Genomic DNA, 22,714 nt, shown 5'->3' on the forward strand with positions numbered 1-22,714 from the left:
TTTGAGTGTATCTAATTCTATGAATATCCTCATCTGTCTCCTTTTAATATTTACCCCTGTCTATGCATGTGTGTAATGTCACGTGTGATAGAGGGATGAAGACTGAAGAGTAATATTTAAGGGGGGGAAGCATGTGGGAGAGTGGGCTGGGAGCATATGGAAAGACATACAGAGGGAGAGGGGGTATGCACGACTTTGGGCGGCGTCCACTGCTTGCACAGGAACACAAAACTGTCCCGATGCTCCAGGGAGCAGCAATATTTTCTAAGGGCCATGTGTGCTGTGCAAGGGAGGTAGCTGTTGCAGCACTCGGGCAGGCGGGGGCCGCTGACGCCTGCATGAGAAGGTCCCTTAAGAAGGGGCGGCCACCAGGCAGCAAGACCGAGTAGTTCAGTGGCTACAAAAGGGGGCGGGGCCACGCCTCCCGGCACGCTGTGCTACACCCACTCACGTCCCGCCCGCGCACTGCATGCCGGGAGGCGTAGTCCCGCCCTGTTATCTTCCGGGACCCGCCAGTGCCCTTCGGGGGAAGCGCCGTTGGTGTCACGTGAGGGGTTTGTTGACTTCCTGGAGGGGGCGGGAGGTCCTGGTAACGGCGTCGTCAGGCCGGGCCCCGGGTGGAGGTGATGGGAGCCCGGAGGAGCCCGAGTGGAGACCGCGGCGGCTGCTGCTTCCTCTTCGCTGAGGCCGCCGCCCGCCAGTGACCGGAGCCGAGCGGACCCCTCACCCCCCCCCGGTAGGTCAGGTCCGGCCCGGCCCTTCCCCAGAGGGGATGGGGCAGATGGGGCGGGGGCGGGGGGAGGGGATAGCGGGGACAAGCGCTCTCGGCAGGTGACTCGGGCTGACGTGGACCCGCAGCTCCCGAGGGCTCCACGCTCGCAGCGGCCTGCAGCGGGGGCGCCTCTGCCTCCCTGCCCCGGTGCCTGCTCCGCCGCCGCCCCCCCCCCACACGCGGCTTGGCCGCATCGGGACGGTTATTGTCTCTCCAGCGAGTTAGCGGAGGCGATGCGGGGCGCCGGGCCCGGGCCCGCGCTGGCCGCACAGTCACGGGCAGCGGCGTCTGTGCCGGCCAGATGGCCCCGGGCCTCCACAGGGAAGTTTCTTTTAAATCCACCCAGTGAGTATTTTAAGCTGGCTCCCGTAGAGAGGAAGCTGGCAGGGTGACGGGACAGGGGCAGCGAATAGACTGCGGTGGCGCTTCGTGCCCGGTTGCCCCCGGAACGGGGTAGGTGTCCGGGGATTATGCAGGGAAAGTGGCTGCATCAGAATGGCACCAGGAGAAGGCTCCCTGCAAATGAAGCCCTTTCAGATGTAGCTGCCTGACGCTCACAATTCCATAACCTAGGTAGTGAAAGGGAGAAACTGTTCAGGGGGAGAAAAATGTTATCAAACACCATTAAGTCATATAACGCACACCCAAATACAACTGTCCTGGTGCATTATAAGCGAGGGTGTAATACCTCATAAGTGTAGAAGAGTGTTTATTGTAATAGGCTTCAAAAATTCACTTGCAAGTGGGGAATGAGCATGTGTGAAGGATTGGGGGGATGTAATTTTTCTGTGCAGAATTTAAACGTTCTGATAAATTTCGTGTTTGGTCCTTCTGGTCGCTAAGATAACCACCTAAATGTGAGCCTATGCAGTGTGTGGTTCTGAGTCTGCAGATAGACCTCTACAGCTTCTCCATTGCTTCTCCTAACTCTTCCTCAGCAGCAGCAGCAAAATTAAATTAACAAGGATGTGCGAGATCTTTGCTGCCCTTCAGAATCCTGTGAGCTGGGGTGAAACTGACAAGAATAATGGCCATGTCACTGCTAACGTTCGGAGAAAGGTATAAGCAGCAGCAGCCAAGGCAGTCACTGGAGTTATTCTCAGAGGAGGAAAAATGGAGACTTGGAAGACTCAGAACCCTGCCCCCACATGGAGATCGTGTGCAAGATCAAAAATTTTGATGTTGGAAATTGGTGAATGAATCTTCTGTTTTTTCACTAATATCACATCTATGTGATGGAATGTTCAAAAAAGAGAGAGAGAGAGGATAGTTTCTTGTTCGATGTTCAGATCGGATGATGGGGAAGTGGGGCCCTTTGTTAAAAGGGAAGTCTAGTCTAAGCACAGGATTAGGAACCAGGAACTCTAAAAAGTTTTAATTCTGACTGCCGCGTGAGTCCTCTGAGCCCTTGAGCAACTTGCTTAATCTCAGTTTCAGTTTCCTGTGAATTACACTTAACTACTTCACATGGTGTTGATAATTGTGCAATGTTTATAAAGACCTTTGAACAAGAAAAGTGTAAGTGCCAGGTATTATTACTAAACAAAGGGGAAATGATTATGTCCTAAGACAAGTAACGTTAAATCTCAAAAGCCGTTTATTACCATTTAATATAAACTATAGAACAACCAAAAATGCTTCCTATAAGCCAACAGCAAATCTAGGGAGGCATATGAAGTGTATGATCTATAGGTGTATGCGGGAAACATTTTAATGTCACATGCTCTTAGAACTATTTGGTTTAATTACTTGTAAGAGCGGAGAACAGTAAAATAGGACTGTGTTTTTTAGACACAGACTTATTTGGGATATACATAAGGCCTACCAAATTCATTGTCTATATTGGTCAATTTCATGGTCGTAGGCTTTTTAAAAATTGTAAATTTATGATTTCAGCTATTCAAATCTGAAAATTCATGCTATTGTAGTTGTTGGGGTCCTGACCCAAAAAGGAGTTGTGTGGGGATTGCAAAGGTTTTGGAGGGGGTGGATTTTGTAGTACTGCTACCCTTACTTCTGGGAAGCTACTGGTGGCAGTGCTCCCTTCAGAGCTGGGCAGCTGGAGAGCGGCGGCAGCTGGCCAGGATTCCAGCTCTGAAGGCAGAGCCACCGCCAGCAGCAGTGCAGAAGTAATGATGGCATGGTATGGTATTGCCACCCTTACTTTTGCGCTGCTGCTGGTCAGGTGCTGCCTTCACAGTTGGATGCCCGGCCAACAGCTGCCGCTCTCCAGTCCCCCTCCCCCTGCCCCTCCCAGCTCTGAAGGCAGTACAGAAATAAGGGTGGCAATACCATGACCCCCCTAAAATAACCTTGTGGACCCCACTGCAACTCCCTTTTGGGTCAACCCCCAATTTGAGAAATGTTGGTCTCCCCCATGAAATCTGCACAGTATAGGGTAAAAGCACATAGAAGACCAGATTTCACAGGGGGAAACCAGATTTCACGGTCTGTGATGCAATTTTCATGGCCATGAATTTGGTAGGGCCATAGATGTACAGTAACACTTCTATTTTGTTTGCTTTGTCTTATCTCTGGAAGTAAGAGTAAAAAAACAAGTGTTAACGTTTAGTCACTTTTTTTCATGAAATAGACACCATTCTGAAAACTGATATAAACTGCATAAATCCGTGCCACGGCCAAATAAAAGTAATGCATTGTATCATATTTTAATGAGATATAGCAGATGAACACAAGGAGAACCAACACCATCTGACCAATTAGCTTTTTGCAGACCACCAGCAAGCATTCAATATTCCATGGACTGTAGTTTGAGAACTCCTGACCTGTGAAATAATACATATATTAGACTTCAGGAAACACTTCTGTGACTATCACCTATTCATAGATCCTAAATGTATCTTATTGCCTCAAAAATAGTATTTGAGAAACTGGACTAACATAAGAAAAGCCATGCTGGGACAGACCAATGGTCCATCTAGCCTAATGTCTTGTCTTTGGACAGTGGCCGCTGTCAAGTGCTTCAGAGGGAATGAACAGAACAGGCAGTCATCAAGTGATCCAGCCCCTGTTGTCCACTTCTGGCAGTCAGAGGCTAGGGACACCCAGAGAGCATAGAGTTGCCTCCCTGGCCAACTTGACTAACAGCCATTGATGGATGTATCCTCCATGAGCTTATCTAATTCTTTTTTGAATCTAGTTATACTTTTGGCCTTCACAACATCCCCTGGCAACAAGTTCTACAGGTTGACTGTGTTGTGTTAAGTGCTTTCTTTTGTTGGTTTTAAACCTGATGTCTGTTGTTTTAACTGGTTTTTGTGTTATATGAAGGAGTAAATAATACTTCCTTATTCACTTTCTCCACACCATTTGTGATTTTTTTATACCTGTATCATATCTCCCCTTAGTTGTCTCTTTTCCAAGCTGAAAATCCCAGTCTTTTTCATCTTTCCTCTTACGGAAGCTGTTCCATAGCCTTAATCATTTTTGTTGCCCTTATCTGTAAATTTTCGATTTCTAATGTATCTCTTTTTGCAATGGGGCAACCAGAACTGCATGCAGTACTCCAGGTGTTGGGTGTATTGTGATTCATTTCACTAATACTACTGTTCAATTAGATCATTATACTTGTAGTGGAAGGACTTCTTATGTATAACTAATCTCTGTCTTCTTTGTTCATTATTCTTTAAAAATGTCCTTTCTTTGAATGCCATTTGGGACAGGTTTCTAATATTTCTCTCACTACTTTATCTCCACCTCAACTGTTTTCATGAAAATGAAACCGCCTCGGAGCACGGATTTGGTTTCATTTTGAGAGACACAACTCCCTCTACCCCTTTGTTGTGCTGTTTCAGCAATAGCCTTTATAATGTAGCTAATTGTGTACTGTGTAAAGGACAAATGTTGCCCTTGTATATGCTTATAGTTCCTATCCTCTTTAGTAAGAGCTTAGTGTATTAGCTGAGGGTAGAACCCAGTCCCAAATCTTTTTTCCTTCTGTCAGTTATTTTAGAAGTTTTCTCATGAATTCACATAGTGTAGACATAAATTAATAAACAGTTGATTTTGCCAACTGTGAATATTCTGATATCTTTCATAGTGTTAGTTTATTCCTAAATTATGATTCCTTCCCCATCCCAAACTACCATATACTACAGCTAGAAACATAAATGGGGTACAGTGCACTTCTTGGCCAGCTGACAGCTGTTTAATATAAAATGAATCATTGATTTCAGTATCATTTTTATTGGGCAGGAATGCATATCACATGCAACTTCACAGTAGGCACCTTTATTGGCGCGTTGAGTAAAAAGAGAATTCTCTGTGAGCACAGAAACTGGCCTACATTTGCAATTAAAGGAATCACGTTATGGCCACTGTTAGACAAAAATGTGTTTAGATATAGCCTCTTACTTTGTTTTTTCTTTCCCTCTTTGCCTATAATTTGTTACTTGCTTTTTGCATCTTTTCTTAAGTTAGATTGTAAGCTGTTTGGGGCAGTGACCACATCTTCCTATGTGTGTTCTGTTTGTTTTCTAACAATGCTTAGAAAATTGGAACAATAAGTATATCTTAAGAAGGTGGTTCCTTTGAGATTTCAGGGAGGCTTATGCTACCACTGTCAATAGTGTATCTGTTCAGTGGATAAAGAGGACTTCAGTTTTCGTGGGTATCCTGCTAATTTTCAAAATCAGAAAACTCTCTAACAGACAACTTCCTGCAATATCTTTGGGAGACGATATTTTATTAAGTGTATGAATGGTTTATGAATCATATTGGGTCAGGTTTGTATGCACTCCATCGGGGGAGGATTTCCACAGCTCCTCCAGGAAGTGAAAACAGTAGGGGATGATTAAGGCAAATGACTCAGGTTATAACACCTTGAGAGAGGAACCACCTCCTGGGGAGGCTCCCATATTCTGCTTCGAAGTGGATTCTGCAGAGATCAACAGACAAAGGACTTTTGGATAAATAGCCCAAGGCTAAACTGACTAAGAGCTTTCTTCGTGATCCAGCAGATAGACAAGACCACCTGTCCAACAGGGTCCCCAACCTTTGTGGAAGGGTTAGAAAAATTTTGGCTTACTCGGGCCCCATAAGACTGATGGATGATACTCTGGTAAACTGTTAACATGTGTACAGGGATGTTTATAGTTGTCTCTGTAATACTTTTACCTGAAGAATAAATGTGCTTGCTTAGAAAGAGCTCTGTTGTTACTGCTGGCAATTTCTCTGTTTGTCGTTCTCAGAGAAAAGTCAAAGCATAGGCACTAGCCTTTTTAGGTGGACTGGCTTGCTAGGGATCTCACAGTGTAATCCAGGGGGCTGTTCAGACTTAAAACCCCTGGTCAGGAGGGAGTGAGACCTGAGTTGCCATCTAGGAGAGTTGAAAGCTAGGAGCTGGAGTGCCTTAGAGAGGCCATAGATGGGGGAATATAGATGCAGTTATCTTGAAACTGTGACACTCGCGTTCTTACCTATCTTTTTTTTCTTTAAACAGATGCCTGCAGAGCTCTCATGCAGTGTATGCAAACATTTCAATAGTGCAACATAAATTAAAGATGGACTTTGATTTGTAAATCACTTGATTTCATCTATCTATATGTATTATGTGGATGTTTTTAGAATTCTTAAACAGATTCCACTAAACTGAATTTAGTTTTCTATTTATGTAGATTGTTATCTATTTGACTCCATTTTCAAAATTAGCAATCTGATATCTTGGTTCTATTTCCAGTTCATGTGCATGAGCACTGTGATATTGCCACATTAATATGCAAGTTTGGAACCTCACTTGTGCTGCTTCCTTTCACATTGTAAAGGATCAGTATTTTTCCTGGTTACTGTGTTGTTGTTTTTTGTGTTTTTTGTTTTTTCATTATGCAGGGATGTAGTTAAATATGCCCTGTGTTAATTGAGATATTAGAAATTAGGTTTTTAATATCTGAGGGGTAGCTGCGTTAGTCTGGATCTGTAAAAGCAGCAAAGAGTTCTGTGGCACCTTATAGACTAACAAATGTATTGGAGCATGAGCTTTCGTGGCTGAATACCCACTTCGTCAGATGCATGTAGTGGATGCATGTAGGGGATGAAGCTGAGGGAGTTAGTGTTGGCTATCCTAACATCTTGAGAAGTGGGGGAGGGAAGTGCCTGGTTGGTGACCTCTAACTTAGCATAAGCAGGATCTTTCTCATGAATGGATTGTCTTCATCTGCCATGTAGACCCAGCTAAAACATTCTGTGCCAGATCTGTTGTTGTAGCTGTGTTGATTCCAGGATATTAGAGGGACAAGGTGGGTGAAGTAATATCTCTTAATGGACCAGCTTCTGTGTGTGAGAGAAGGAGAGAGAGAAAAGCTTTCAAGCCTATACAGAGCTCTTCTTCAGGTCTTCTCTCTCTCAGTAACAGAAGTTGGTCCAATAAAAGATAATATCTCACCCACCTGGTCAGTATCAGATCTGACTATAGTGGTGGTTGCATTTGAAACCAAGCCTATGCTAATATATATATTTTTTTAAATTACATGTAGCCTTACCAAAAAAAAATGGAGGCTAAGCTGGCTGTCCTCTAACTCTCTGGTGTTTGTGGCTTGGACTTCTAAAGTTAATTTCTTCCAGAGTTTAATGATTCTGTAATTTTAGGAAGGATATACTCTATTCCTACATTAGGCAGAGATTCATTAAGTGTAAAATTCCACTTGGCTAACTAGAGAACCACAAGTGTGCTTCCATATAATGGTCAAAGACAAAGCACCAGGGCAGGTGTGTGAGGTACCACGTTGCCAGAAGAATCTAGTGTAGGATTTTGAGAATATTTTTTTAAAGTAAAGACCCTTTTAAACATTAAATTTTTAATGCAGCAAAAAGACTCTTGACATGCACAGGAGAAATGTATAATCCCTGAATTTATAAAGCAGCATTTGTGTGTGCTATGTCTCTTATTAGGCTGCAGAGTCAGGTCATAAACTTTCTGAAAGAGAGCTCAAAGATAAAAACATTTAATTAGTTAAGAGAATAACATGGGAATAAATATAGGACATGACTGTCATGCTGACTGGAGTGGTTCTCCTCTGTGAGTGACTATCTCAGGGCAGACTGTCAGAAAACAATGATAGATGCCCCAAACTGGTAGCATGTTCTGTAATTAGATTTCACCAAGCTAGTAACATATTTGAACTCCTGGATCACTATACCAGTCTTACTGTGGAGTCACAGACAGTTCCCTTTAATCTCTCCAGCCTGTCTTGCCACCCAGAGAAACCTTTTATCACAAAGTTCGGTAATTTAAACCTAAAATCACGCCACATCAGGTTTCTCCCAGTCCCAAAGGACCAGCCACTTACCCCAGATCAATTGATATTCCAGATCTTACAGCAAAGACAACACTGGCAGCCAGTTCTTTAATAAACTAATTAAAGGTTTATAGCTTTAATTAAAAAAAAAAGTGAGTGTTTTTTAGAGGTCAAAGAAAGTAAAATGTAATAGGTAAACCACTGTTTGTAACTCCAAATGGTGGCAGTGATGTAATAGACTGCTAGTTTCCCAAAAGTATTCTGGGTAGCCCTGGAAAAGACTTTTGGGGCTCTCCATCTTCTTATTCAGTTATTCTTCCCTGTTAGAATCCCAACAGTCCAGAGATAAAGGATCTTTCTTTGAATTCCATATTTATATCTTCTCACAGAAGATAAGCTGGCAGTCTCTCTACCCACGTGGGGTTTTAGTGGGTTTTTCCTTTGATGACAGCGATTGAGGAAGGCACTTAGACTTTTGACCTCTGACCACTGATATACACAATGGCTATTGCTGTGAAATTAACAGCAAATGCTAAAGCCTTTAAATCCTTCATAATCATTTCACAAGATTTCTTTGATGGGTAACTTAGTTGTAAGGGTACATACCATGTAAATGTTTGCTATTACATTATGACAGGAATAGATGAACGAAAACAATTCAAGTAACCTTCCATTAGTTTTATGAAGTTTAAACACCCAAAACACCAACACATTTAAAATCGCTTTGATCTAATACGGAAGTAAATTGACCGGAATACACTCTAGCGTGACCTGGTCAGCTAGCGTCACAGTGACAATAATGAAAAACAGGAGACCATATCTGAAGTTAGTAAAAGGTTATCAGAATTTGTGCTAATAAAGGAATAGGGAAGATGCAGAGCTGAAGGTTAGGACTACTTGAGTATGCAGAGAGAGAGAGGACAAAAAGCTGACTAATGCATATACGTAGTTATCCGGTCATATTGGTTTTTCCTAAAGAGATTGATAATTGGATATGAAATTGTTCTGAATTTGAGTTTAGCCCAAGTCAGTTGCTAATTGATGGCTATTGGAAAGGAGCTGATCTCAGGCAAGCTCCGAAAGTCCATATCCCGTGGGATGACCAAATAATTTTTTCTGTCTCTAACAGCCAATTTCATAACCACAAAATCCTTTCATTGGCCAAGCAAACTGAGGTCTAACACTCAACTCAGTGGTGTTTGTCTGTAAGCCAATAACTATGGAATGTCACATCCTGTCAATTGCAACATTTTAGAGAATGTTCTAGACATTGATGGATAGAAGCCTAATGATTTTATTGCAAATTAGAACACCAGAAAAGCCTGATTCACAGGAAAAACAGGGGGCCCAGACTTTAAGGAGTGGCAGGCTGAGGTAGAATCTTTCTTCTACTCCCTGCTGTGCCAACACATATCTCAAGCAGCAGCTTGTCTTGCTGCATGGGGAGAGTCCAGGCTACAGCTGACATATTAGAAATAAGAGAGCCTTACTGGGAGGGTTTCGAGGGGGCTAAGCAGGGACTTGCAAGGGAATGAGTCTGGGAAGTGCTGGTAAGAGTAGAAGGGACTCGAAGTGGGGGAACTGGGTTGTTGAGTGTGAAAGCAGGGACCGAGAGTGGAGATGAGATGGGGAAAATGGGGCCTAAGGAGGGGAACACCGATTCTGGCATGGAGGGAGACAAAGACCTAAGAATGGAACAGAGGCACCTAGAGCCCCTGGCACGAGAGAGTGGCTGGGGTGGTTATGGGAAGACTCTTCAGTAGGGGAGGACAAGAGGGTGGCACACAGGAAGCTTGTAGGGTGGACATTCTCATGGGGCACAAAAGTTAGTAGTAACCCATTCAGTCTTTGCAGTGGTTCTTCCAAATTAAGTATGAGTAAGGCTAAGATTTAGTCAGGGGTATTTTTAGTAAAAGTAATGGATAGGTCACGGTCAGTAAACAAAAATTCCTGTCCATGGCTTTTACTGTAGATACCCCTGATCTGCTCTGGGGAGCCCCAGGGCACCACTGCTCCAGGACTGACCCTGGGACTGCTACTGCTCGGGTGGCCCCTGGGGCCAGTTGCCTGGGGCCACCCAAGCAGCGGCTGGCCTCAGGACAGAGGTGGGCAAACCATGGCCCGCAGGCCACATGCGACCCGCGGGACTGTCCTGCCTGGCCCTTGAGCTCCAAGCCAGGGAGGCTAGCTCTCAGCCCCTCCCCTGCTGTTCCCCTTCCCCGACAGCCACACGGGCAGCGCTCTGGGTGGTGGGGTTGCGCGCTCCTGCCAAGCAGCACAGCAGCATTTTTTTTTTTTTTTGCATTTGTCTCACATGTGCTCTAGTCTGCTATGGTGACGTTTTTCCATACACTTTAGGACAGAGTATGCATGTCATTAAGTAAGTGTGTTCTGCATCTTTTTTGCTGTTGCAAAATAAAGAACGGCTTTGAACTGCTATGCAGTAGAGCACTTGAGTACTGTGGCCATTCTACTGCTTCAGTGGTGTATAGTAGATCGTTTCAAATTTGGGTTTGTAGATGGTAGTATTTTTGGGTTGAGAATGTGTATTTAGGTTTTTCTAGAATAAAAGTTCTTTCTGGACAAAAAATGTGCATTCCTTTTGGCACTGATGCTCCAGTACTATGGTGACTGGTGGGGAGGGGCACTAAATAAATTACTAGATTGCTTAAATGTATACCTTTTTGAAAATTATCATTATTTGATGTAGTTCAGAGATGTCAGCCCTGTTTCTGTCATTGACTTGCAAAAGCTCCAAAAACTGTTTCTCCTTATGGTCCAGATATAACTTGGAACAAGTCAGGCACTAAAACAGCATTAATAATTACACCTCTGCCCCGATATAACGTGACCCAGTATAACACGAATTTGGATATAACATGGTAAAGCAGCACTCCAGGGGGGCGGGGCTGCGCGCTTTACCATGCAAGTTCGATATAACGGGGTTTCACCTCTAACGCGGTAAGATTTTTTTGGCTCCCGAGGACAGCGTTATATTGGGGTAGAGGTGTATATTCCATAAGTGTTCTTTAAACACATAAGACATTATGGATTTTGGTCAGTGGAAAATATTGCAGACAGTGAAAGTTGGTGAAGTTTATAAGTACAGAAGAGTATAAATAGGGAATGAGAAGAGTAAGAGTATGGAAACATCTGACTGTATAACTTGAGCATTTTGATGAAAAATGGGTGTCATGGATTCTCTGTAAACTTATGACGACATGGCAAAGATAAATAAGAAGGAAATACTTTTTTTAAAGTGCCTATGGCATTATGCCTGAAGGCTTTTTAATCTGTAGTGTTCTTGGCATGTATCTTGGTGAGAATTTTTTTAACACTATTATGTCTTTTCAAACAGCTGTCATGGGTGAGCTGGGAGAAGATGACATCTGTATTTTGAATCATGAAAAAGCAGATGGTATTCACAGAAGAGAAAGAGAGATTCCTGTTCCAGCATATGCAGGGGATGAGTCCATTGCTTCACATTTTGCACTTGTCACGGCTTATGAAGATATCAAAAAACGACTAAAGGAGACAGAGAAGGAGAACTCCTTCTTAAAGAAAAGAGTAAGACTCTTAGAAGAAAAGGTAAGTGCAATTTTTTTACTACTTTGTAATAAGACTTTTCCCTTAAAGTTTGGATAGATGGATGTCAGTTCATAATATCATTAATCCATATATCCTTTAAAGAGGAAATACTATGTTTGTAATTTTATTTATTTTTATATAGATAGTCTTTTAAAACGCAATTTGTTTTCCTCTGACAGCCTAGTTTACTGTTAAATAGCCTTTGGCTCTTGAGTTCTATAACCCCACTTTTCTGTTAACAAAGTTGGTAAATAGCAAAACCAAAAACTTAACTAGAAATGTAAAATAAAAATATTTGACTCACAAGTTCAGAGCCTCAGAAAAAGGGCCACAATTGATGTTGAGAGGGAAACAAGTTGTTTTTATCCTGGTCTTCTAAAACTTTATTTAAGAATGTAAAACTTTACTGTGTTTTTGTGTTAGTTTGTTTAAACTACACAGGCTATGAATTCCATACAACTTGAGCAGGTATATTATCTAGTCATCTCTCTACCTCCTTATAAAACTCTAAAGTTGCAAGTGGGGAATGTCATTGTCACAATAATGTAAACATTAGTGAATATTTTGTTTCACTGGCCAGATGGGTTCTAGATTTGAATAGACAAATAAGATTTTCTTCACATTATTTAATGACAGGCAGTTTCTAAATGAGTTAGGAGTGACCTGATGATGTATTCAAAGACACTCATTTACCTTTATCCATCTTTTTATAAGGGACTGTAGACCTAGTCTGGACTGCTGACACTCAGAACCTTTTAAGCCTCACGTCACTGTGATTTGTGTTGGAAGAAAGAACTGAGTCGTGCTTAGGGCTTCGTAAAAACAAAACAAAATACCTCAAGCTATTGAAAGAGTAATTTTTCTCGAAGGGTAATTCTTGAAATAGTTATGCTGGCAAAACTTTTACTTCATATTTTTTTGACCGAGTAAGATCATTATGATTTGGCCCTGAATTTGTGTAAACTTCTTGAGAAATTGTAAAATACTTAATTTATTCGTACAGATTTCATAATGGATTGATTTAAATTAAAGCAGTTTAAATCACCAATTTTAATAATGATTTAAATAAGCAGGCAGAAAACCATGATTTAAATACTTTATTTTAATCCTGTTGTGGATTTGTACTTTAGTTATTTTCCTAAAGAGAGGTTAATTCTTATTGGTTGGTAACTATTAAAAGATATTGATTTGCAGCTAAGTATAGCTTTTACACTAAAATTGGTGTTTTTTATTTTTCTGGCTAACCAAGAAGGTACACTATATCTATCCATGTTTAAGCAATTATATAGTCTAATTTACATTGTATTCAAATTACTACATTTTAGATTTTTATTATGTTAGAAAATGGTGACTGATGCATTTCTTATTTACTAGATGATAAATCTCAGTCCAAAATTAATCAAGCTCTATTTGGATTGAAATTCAATTAAATGCACAAAACAGAATATTTAAATTTTTTGTTATATAAGACTACCTTTAAATGTGCTGAAAGTATAAGAAAAGTTTTATATAAAAAATAGGGCTGTCAAATGATTAAAAAAATGAATCATGTGATTAAACGATAATAGGATTCCCTTTATTTAAATAGTTTTGGATGTTTTCTACGTTTTAAAATATATTGATTTCACTTACAACACAGAATACAAAGTGTACAGTGCTCACTTTTTATATTTTTGATTGTAAAAAAACAAGAGAATATTTCTCAGTTCACCTAATACAAGTACTGTACTGCAATCTCTTTATCATGAAAGTTGAACTTACAAATGTAGAATTATGGACAAAACAAAACTACATTCAAAAACAAAACAATGTAAAACTTGAGAGCCTACAAGTCCACTCAGTCCTACTTCTTGTTCAGCCAATTGCTCAGACAAACAAGTTTGTTTACATTTGCAGGAGATAATGCTGCCTGCTTCTTGTTTACAGTATTAGCTGAAAGTGAGAACAGGCCTTCGCATGGCACTGTTGTAGCTGGCATCACAAGATATTTGTGCTAGATGCACTAAAGATTTGTATGTCCCTTCATGCTTCAACCATCATTTGGGAGGACATGCATCCATGCAGATAACGGGTTCTGCTCGATAACCATCCAAAGCAGAGTGGACCAATGCATGTTCATTTTCATCATCTGAGTCAGTCAGATACCACCAGCAGAAGGTTGATTTGTTTGTTTGTTTCTTTCTTTGTTTTTTGGTGGTTTGGGTTCTGTAGTTTCCACATCAGAGTGTTGCTCTTTTAAGACTTTTGAAAGCATGTTTTATACCTCATCCCTCTGATTTTGGAAGACATTTTAGATACTTAAACTTTCGGTTGAGTTCTGTAGCTATCTTTAGAAATCTCATACTGGTGCCTTCTTTTCGTTTTGTCAAATCTGCAGTGAAAGTGTTCTTAAAATGAACAACATGTGCTGGGTCATTGTCTAAGACTGCTATAACATGAAATATGTGGCAGAATGAGATAAAAGATTAGGAGACATACAATTCTCCCCTAAGGAGTTTAATCACAAATTTAATTAATGCATTATTTTTTTTAAGGATAATCATCAATCAGCATGGAAGCATGTCCTCTGGAATGGGGGCTGAAGCATGAAGGGGCACACGAATGTTTAGCATATCCGGCACATAAATATCTTGTAACGCTGGCTGCCACAGTGCCATCTGTATTAGATATGTTGTCACCATTTCCTATTGTGCGGCACTGTGGAGATGCTAGTGAAACATAGAAATCATTTAAGGGTAGACACATTCAGAACTACGCGTCACTATCTTTTGTGTGCCATCACTTTTCACATAACAAGCGATTGTAATAACCCATAAAAGGCTAAATTTTTAAAAACAAACTTGATTGTTCATAAAAGGGTTTTAAAGCACTAAGCCCATATGCAACTCTGGAAACATGACTGTTTTCTGTGAGGTGCTGGGCGTTTCTTTAGTATGTGTGCATGCATATGCAATTCCACTTAAAGCAAGTTATGCATCTGCCTAGCAACCTGCAGGATCAAAACTATGGGTATTCAGTTTAATCTTGAGTGCACATGCATACTTAATTCACTGTTGTTGGGTTTTGTTTTGTTTTTAATTACAGTACCTGGGTGCCAGCCATGGTGGGCATGCAGTCTTGTCCACATGTATTAGAATATACCAATAGCTCTATCATGTTAAATATTGTATGTACCATACAATACACACAATATGTGTCCACTGTCAAACTGACAAGGAAGCCATAGTGGTGCTGATTCATTATAGGGAGGCAAGGTGGATTGATTAAATCACTGATTTTAATTCTGATTTGATACTCACTAGTTGCAAATCGACATATTTTAATGGTTATCCACCAAATATAGCATTTACACTAAACTTGGTGCTTCTTGCTAACCAGAAGGGTACCTAAATAAAGGTGTATAGCTATAGTGTAATTGAATAAATGTGAGTTAAACTCTACAAATTCTTAATTTTTACATTTTTATTAGATAATGGTGAATGATGAGTTCATTTACTAGATCATCCTTCATTTTTTACTTGTGATTTGTGTTAGGCTCTACTTAGATGGGAATTCAGCTTAATTTCATAGAAACATTATTTTAATTAAATGAAATTACTTTAATGCACTAGATACATATGGAAAAAAAGTTTATCAAAAAGATAACCAAAACATGTTCTGTGTTTAAAACGAAGTGATTTATTAAACAAAGACAATATTATCTGTAGTTACTGACTTGAACTGATTATTTCTGGTCACTATATCCTTGAAGATTTTAGAACTAGTTGATTTCATGCTCTTACCTAGTTTTTTATTAATACATTGACAGAAGATAAAGTAGGAAACCTTGTTTTCAACTCCCATTTTTTTTAACTTAGAATGAACTAGTCATTGAGCCAAACTAGTTGAATAAACTGAAATGAAGAAAATATTCTCTCTGCATCTGCAGAAGAGGCTAGTGCCCCATGAAGTGTTTTCTCTCTTGCCTCAGCAGCTGCCTCTTCTGTATGGTATGGAATAGATTGTGAGTTAATTCTGCTTGGGCTGCTCTTGTGTATACACACAGGAAAATCAGCTGGATATGCTTAAGATGGGGTTCTGAAACGAAATTCATGCTCACAACTTGTGCCTAGTTTTAGGCATTTGCATAAACAGTTTTTGAAGTACTATTTGCCCAAAAGAGGTGGTTTACAAGTCATTAAAAACTTAAGACATGAAGGGATTATGTAAATGTTAATGTTAGTAAAAGCTAAAGCAAAGAAATCATTGTGTAATGCACCTAATTGATGTTTACTGAACTTCATTTGGTCTAATTTTATACTGTAAAGGTGTTATCGCTCATGTTAACTAGAACTGGGCAAATGATTTTACTTTTTTGGGTTCAGTTAGAAAACAAAAAAAAATCAGAAAAAATATTCACTTTTTGTTTCTGAAAAGGTTTGTAATTTGTCAGCAAATTGGAAAAATCTGTTTTGGACCAGCAGAGCGTGTCTGAGTCTGTCTAGTCATCCTCCTTTATAACCTTTATTCCAGTGATTAGGGCACTTGCCTGAGATGTGGGAGACCCAGGTTTGAATCCCCACTCTGGAGCAGATACTTGAACTGAACTCAACTCCCGCACCCCCCCAGCCAGGTAAACATCCTAACCCCCAGGCAGTGGACTAATGTGGGGTCGGTTACTCTCTGTCTCTCCTGTTGAAAGTGTTCCATTGTGTATAAAATACTTAAATATTCTTTGGGTCAAAGCGAGAGAGTGAGTGACTCTGTCCTAGTGATTAATTTGCTCATCTGGGTGGAAGGAGATGTGGATTCACATCTTCTCTCTGCCTGATTCAGAGAAGGGATGTAGAGCTTCATGCAGGGATTCATGGGACCTTCAACAGGAGAGACTGAGAGCAACCCATCCCAGAATAGGCTCGTGGTTAGGATGCTCATCCAGGAGGAGTGGGGAGAGCTGAATTCAAGACCCTGCTCCAGAGCAGGGACTCAAACTTGCACACATGCATTCTCTTTCTTTCTTTCTCTCCTACTGGAAACTTTTGCCCAGCTCTACTTGTGATAAGACACAGAAACTTCTGGATTATCCTTGAATTGAGTTTTTAAAAGGATCATTCTTACATATAATCTAACCATCACTAGTGATGACTAAGAATAGACTGCAGAAGTCATAAGTAATTTTTATTGCTCTCTTAAAATTTTGGTGCATATAAATGTACATGTGTGACATGATTTAATTGCAGTTTCACATTCTGGCAAACTAAGTTTATAGTTGCTGGTTGTAAAATATCAATAGTTTGATAAGCGGACAACTCTGACTGTTAAAAGCTATTTCGAATATAAAAGGTGAGGATTATTTCTTTCGCCTACTAAACACAGCTTCTTGGCTCCCGTTTGGAAGAAGAAACTAGCTCAGTTGGACGTGAGCAAGTAAACAAGGCCTATCAAGCCTATCGAGAGGCCTGCATCGACAGAGATAATCTGAAAAGCAAACTGGATAAAACGGTATGTCCATTTGCATAATGAATTAAAAACAGATGCACGTCATGCAAGTATATTATAGAGTAACTATATAATAAAGAGGGAATTATTGGATTTATTTTACTGACTTGCTGAAGACCCGTATTGCTTAAAAATCTCAACAAGTGAGCATACGTGTTAAATACATATTGGTGGTGTTTCGGATAGGAATAAGAGAGAAAGTTCTTAAATAATGCCTCTGGCTGTGGGCCACCATTGTTGATGGTCTAGTTTAATATTGTGACTAATCTCCAAAAGAATGCAGGAACTTTAAATAGTGTTGTAAATAAGAGTTAGCATTATAACTAGCAAAGTGCAGAAAGTTCCCTGACAATTTTTTTTTTAAACTAGATAAAAGAGAATACAGAGTCCTTCAAAATCTTGAGTGAGCAGCTGCAGTCTAAAGAAGTGGAGCTCCTACAGCTAAGAACTGAAGTGGAAACTCAACAAGGTATTCAGTTTTATCACTATCTGCTTGCCTACACAGTATATTAGCTAGCACTAGAGAGGTGTAAATTCTAGTGTGCACAGGATTGTTGTTCACTATCTGAGGTGGAGCCTACTGGCATGGAGTAAATGTTTCCTAGTACATGTTAATGTCATCCCATTTGAAACTACATTGGGACTACATTAACATGAACTAGGGAACTTTTAATGCACACCATCAGGATCCACATTGGGCCAGTTAGTGCACAGCACGCTAAATGAGCACTAGAATTCAGTGCTCTAGTGCAGGCTGACACACCGTGTAGACAAGCCCAATGTCTTAGCATACAACTGTAACTAAGTGTCTCGGCATATGCAATGCAGACTCTTCAGAGCTTTAACACTACATAGTGGTGGCTTGATGTGTTAATGAATAAGATTGTAGTGCACTATAATAGTGGAAGAACTTTGGGTTATGTTGTGTGTCTGCCCATGGTCATCAGTTTATTTTGTTGTACGGCAAGTACTTGTGTGAAAGAGTTGAGACTGACAAACTTTTTTTCACCTTCTCCATTGTTCTAACTTTTATGTACAGAGAATAAAAAAAATCAGGTTTAACAAATCAGTGGCAGATACATACTGCATAACTGTTTAGTTTTTAATAGACATGGCAAAGGAGAGATTTAAGAAGAGATTTGAAGGTGGATAATGAGGTAACTTTGTGCATGTTTGTGGGGAGCTTCTCCCCATCATGAGGGGCAGCATGGGAGAAAGCAGGAAGGTACTTGCTGCAAAATTTAACAAGTGGGTGATTGGAGGCTAACTCCATGGGCCAATCAAAGGCAGGAGTCAACCTCTCGATACTGAATGATAAAGGAAAGGTTGGGTGGGGATAGGTTGTGAAGTGATTGAAAGTGAAGACAAGTGTCTTTTTGGTTTGGTGCAGTACAGAAGGGGAATCAAAGTGGAGACGTGGTCAGAGTGATGGGCTAAGAAAATGATCTATGCAGCAGCATTCTATATGGATTGAGACAAGTGCATTTGTCAAGGTCAGAGAAAGGAACATTGCAATAATCAAGACAAGATGAGTTTCAGCTGAATGGGTTGGTAGGAAAGTCCATAACTTGGAGATCTTATGCGGAAAGAATTGGCAAGACATACACATAGCCTGGATGTGAAGATCTGGAGATGGGTCTGAGTCAAAAATGACCTCCAAGTTCAGGCCTGAATGGTGATAGCGTTGTCCTTAATGATCAAGAAAGGAGGTAGCAGGGAGTCTGGTGGGGTTTTTTGTTTTTTTGTTTTTTGTGGGGGGGATGGGAGACACTAATCTATGTTTTAGTCTTGCTGAGCTTGAGCTAATGGTTAGACCTCCACAAAGGGATTTCAGGCTGAGATTTTAGTTTTGATAAAAGGGGGCAGGTCTGCAATAGAGACATGGATCTGTGAATCGTCTGCATAGAGATGGTAATTGAATTTGTGTTGGTGGATGAGATTACCCTAATGATAAGGTGGAGAAGGGAGACCAAGGACTGAGCCCCCTGTGGAACCCCCACAAAGTGTTGGTGTATGAATGAGGAGGATCCACTGAAGGAACAATTAGAGAGCTAGGAAGAGACCAGGAGATAATGACATCACAGAAGCTAAGGGAAGGCAAGATTTCAAGAAGAGCATGGCTGATGATATCAAAAGCACTCACAAGTCAAAGAGGATGAGGATGGAGTGTTGCTTTTGAGACTTGGCAAGGAGGAGGCTTTAGTTTCAGGGGAGTGGGGTGAATGCATAAAGGGGTGAAAGCTGGATTGGAGAAAGTCTAGGGTGGAATTGGAGGAGAGAAATTGCAGACAGCAGTTGTAAAACATAGTGGTAGTTGGAGAGGCAAGTGAAGTCAAATGTGGTATTTTTTTTAAGGTTTGAGAGACTAACGTATGCTTGTATTGTGAGGGGAAAGAGCCAGAAGAGTTGAGAAGAGTATAGGATGGGATAAGAGTGGGCACAGGGAGATGAGAGCAAAAGGGAGAGGTTCACTGAGGGAAGCGGTTGGGTTAGAGGAGAGAAGATGAAAATCTTTTTTGTATTTGACTGCTGAAGTAGAGAGTTGTAGGAGGCAAAGGGGGATGGGAGGGGAGGGGAAAGGCTACATTATATTTTGTCAGTTTTCTCTTGAAAGAAATTTTGTGAGATCCTGTGTAGAGGAAGAAGTAAGGATTTGAGTAGTGAGTCAAAGCTGTCTGGGAATGTGGGCATGGGATTCAATTAAGTTGGAGAGGTAGAGTTGTTTTGCTAGGAATATGGCAGAACTAAAAGGAGAGATTGAATTTGTATAGGAGGAGGTCAACCTAGTGATGGGATTTCTGTCAGAGATAGTTTGCAGCAGGAGTGGAGGAGATGGATGTTGGGGGTAAGCCAGGCCAGGGTTGCCAAGGTGGACATCGTGATGTGAAAGAGGGACAAAAGAGATAAGGGTGGAGGAGAAAAAAGCTTGGAGAGAAACAGCCATATCTGTGGAAGAAAGGAAGAAAAGGGCTGAGAGTGGATGAGAAGATGGAGGTATAGAAAGATGTATCCTGTACAAACATTTGAAAGGCTTACAGTAGAACTTTAGAGTTACGGACACCTTGAGAGTGGAGGTTGTCTGTAACTCTGAACAAAGCGCAGTTCGGGCTCCAGATCCAGCAGCTGACACTCCAGGCCAGGCTTCAGAAACAGCTGAGCTCCCTACTTAGCGCCAGGAGAGGGAGGGAGGGAGAGAGAGAGAGAGTGTGTGTGAAAACAGTGCACCCCCCCTCCCAGCTGGGCGTGGGAGGGGAGAAAGCTGTGCAGACCCCAACTCTGCTCCTGTTCTGCTGGCTCTGGCTGCCTTGGGCTGGCAGCCCCTGCATCTTCGCCTCCTAGCTAACTGTAGATGGCAGCCCTGCACATGGGTGTGGGGTGGGTACAGGCAACCCAGATGTGCCTACCTTTAAGATGGAATACAGGCACAGTACTGTTTTTTGTTTTTTTTTTTTTCTCTCTGCTTCTGCCTGATTGGTTACTTACAGTTCATATGGTGTCTGGTTGACCAGTCAGTCTGTAACTCTGGTATTTGTATCTTTGAGGTTCTAATGTATATCAAAATACAAATGGCATATACATGAAATGTGGGAATGCTCCATTCTTCCATGTTTGAATCATGCTACCTTCTATGGGGAATCAAGAACATTTTGGGGCACTTTGTTTTTTAAGTTGTGCTTAGGGAATTATAGTTCAAATTCCACCCTAAGAAAGTTGTTTACGAAAGCCATATCTATATTTATGGAGACTATAACAGCATAGCTACGGTGCCATAGCTATGCTGGCATAACCCCAGAATATAGGGGTTTTTTTTCTATTGCTATAGAAACACCACCTCTCTGACTGATGGTAGCTAGGTTGAGGGACATATTCTTCTATTGACCTAGCTGCAGCTATACTGGGGGCTAGGTAGTCATAGCTATGGCACAGAGATATGGATTTTTCACAACCCTGAGTGCCATAGCTATGTCAGTCAGTGTTTCAAGTGTAGAATGGGTCTCAATGTGAATTATTTTTATATTGCACTGTATTGGAGTTCACTAGTCATTGCTGGTGTGCCTCCTTGTGGCTCATCTGGGGATTAGCTCGCCACTGATCACATGGATGCCTCCCTCCTGCAGTGGCTCAGTCCATTGACCCTTCAAGACTCTAGGTAGTTGTTAGGTACTTTTGTGACTCAGCTGTACCCTCTTTTTGACTTTGCCCTACAGACAAGTCACTCTAGGCCTCCCCTTCCAGGGTATGTCAGTCTCTCAGGACAAGCTGTCCCTCTGCCATTGAGGACAGTACTCCATTCTCCGTCCACACCCAGTGCCGCTCGGACAGTGGCTGGAAGGGGATCCTGGGCCCACAGTCTACTCTGGGTTCCATCCCAGGGACTAGATTAGGGTCTGCAACTATGGTCTGTGTACCCCCAGACTTGTTTCCTACTTCCCTGGACTCTGACCTACTATCCTCTGGCACCTCTGGGTTTACCACCCATCTGAGCTTCCTCCACTTCCCAGGGCTCCTCTTCTTGCCAGACCCTATCATCTCCAACAGACCTCTCTTCTGTCAGGAAGTGACTGCACATTGCTTCCCCCTGAAGCCTCCTCCTGGTCTCCACTGTTCCTGCCTGGGTGAGCTTCATCCTTAATTAAGCATCATTGATCCCTATCTCCCACTCAGGATCAGCCTACTGCGGCTAAGTGGCCCATCTAGCCTACCTTAACCCTTCAGGACTGGTGTGGAGTGAACATCCTATCACATACACTGTATGGTAATTCATTAAAAACTAAATCATTCTTGAGTTTGGATCAGTGTTATATGTTAACTTATTCAGATAGCTAATCTTGCAGTGAGAGCCTGTATGCTATGGAAAATGTTTTTTCCCACCTGCTGCATTGATACTGGGATGATCTCTACTTGGGATAAAAAAAACCTTGCATATTAGTCTTATTTGTATGTCTAGGCCACCTCTGGAGATATATAGATATAGATATAAAAATATATTGTTTGTTTCTAAATCAGAGGCAAACATGACTCAGGGTTCTTTAGCTCATTTTATTGCATGGTAGTGTATTGTGCACTTCTATTTGAAACTTCCCAGTAGGAATAATTGGGAAAAGCTTCTAGTAAACCTAGCTTGTATAAAAATGAGAGAAAAAGAGCAATATTTTCCTATGCGTGCAAGTTGGGCATGCACTAGTTTGAATAGTTGGATCTGATCACTTCCCAGTATCAAATCTGTTTTCAGGTGTTTATGGTGTGATTTTTTTTCCTTCCTTCAATCCTGTTTTTGTATTAAGGCATTTTACAATATGCTTTGGAAAAGTTATGTAAAAGAAAAATGGGGCTACATGCATTAAAGGAACAATCTCTTTTCTGAGTTTTCCTCTGTCAACAAGTTGCTGTTAGCTCTCCTGATAAATAACCATTGGGAAGCCTATTGCTTTCACTTCCTGAATGTGATCTTTGTACAAGGCAGGCTAGTCAAGAAAACTGTTTAGGAAAGGAGATATGAAATATCAGATGGTAAGTAATGCCGTATTACTCAAAGCAAGATATTGTCAAATATATTAAAATAGTGATACTAAATATTTTTAAATTAACTTTATTGATGAAAACAAACTGAATCTTTGAGGCC

At 41.2% G+C, this 22,714-nt stretch overlaps 1 protein-coding gene across 2 annotated transcripts in view; it reads left to right on the forward strand.

Annotated features, from left to right (window-relative positions):
- The first annotated feature begins 454 nt into the window (after positions 1 to 454).
- Positions 455 to 22,714, forward strand: part of AZI2 (5-azacytidine induced 2) — a 51,829-nt gene continuing 29,569 nt past the window's right edge. Inside the window, exons 1-4 of one of the 2 annotated variants that reach the window (XM_045005562.1) lie at positions 455 to 736; positions 11,384 to 11,613; positions 16,969 to 17,094; positions 17,461 to 17,560. In XM_045005562.1, coding sequence (XP_044861497.1) covers positions 11,389 to 11,613; positions 16,969 to 17,094; positions 17,461 to 17,560 — 451 coding nt within the window. In that variant the 5' untranslated portion in view covers positions 455 to 736; positions 11,384 to 11,388. Of the gene's footprint in view, positions 737 to 1,840; positions 1,965 to 11,383; positions 11,614 to 16,968; positions 17,095 to 17,460; positions 17,561 to 22,714 lie in introns of those variants that run through there. The other variant, XM_045005561.1, reaches the window with a different exon arrangement.

Source organism: Mauremys mutica, chromosome 2 (assembly GCF_020497125.1).
Source record: "Mauremys mutica isolate MM-2020 ecotype Southern chromosome 2, ASM2049712v1, whole genome shotgun sequence".
Classification (NCBI taxonomy): Eukaryota; Metazoa; Chordata; order Testudines; family Geoemydidae; genus Mauremys; species Mauremys mutica.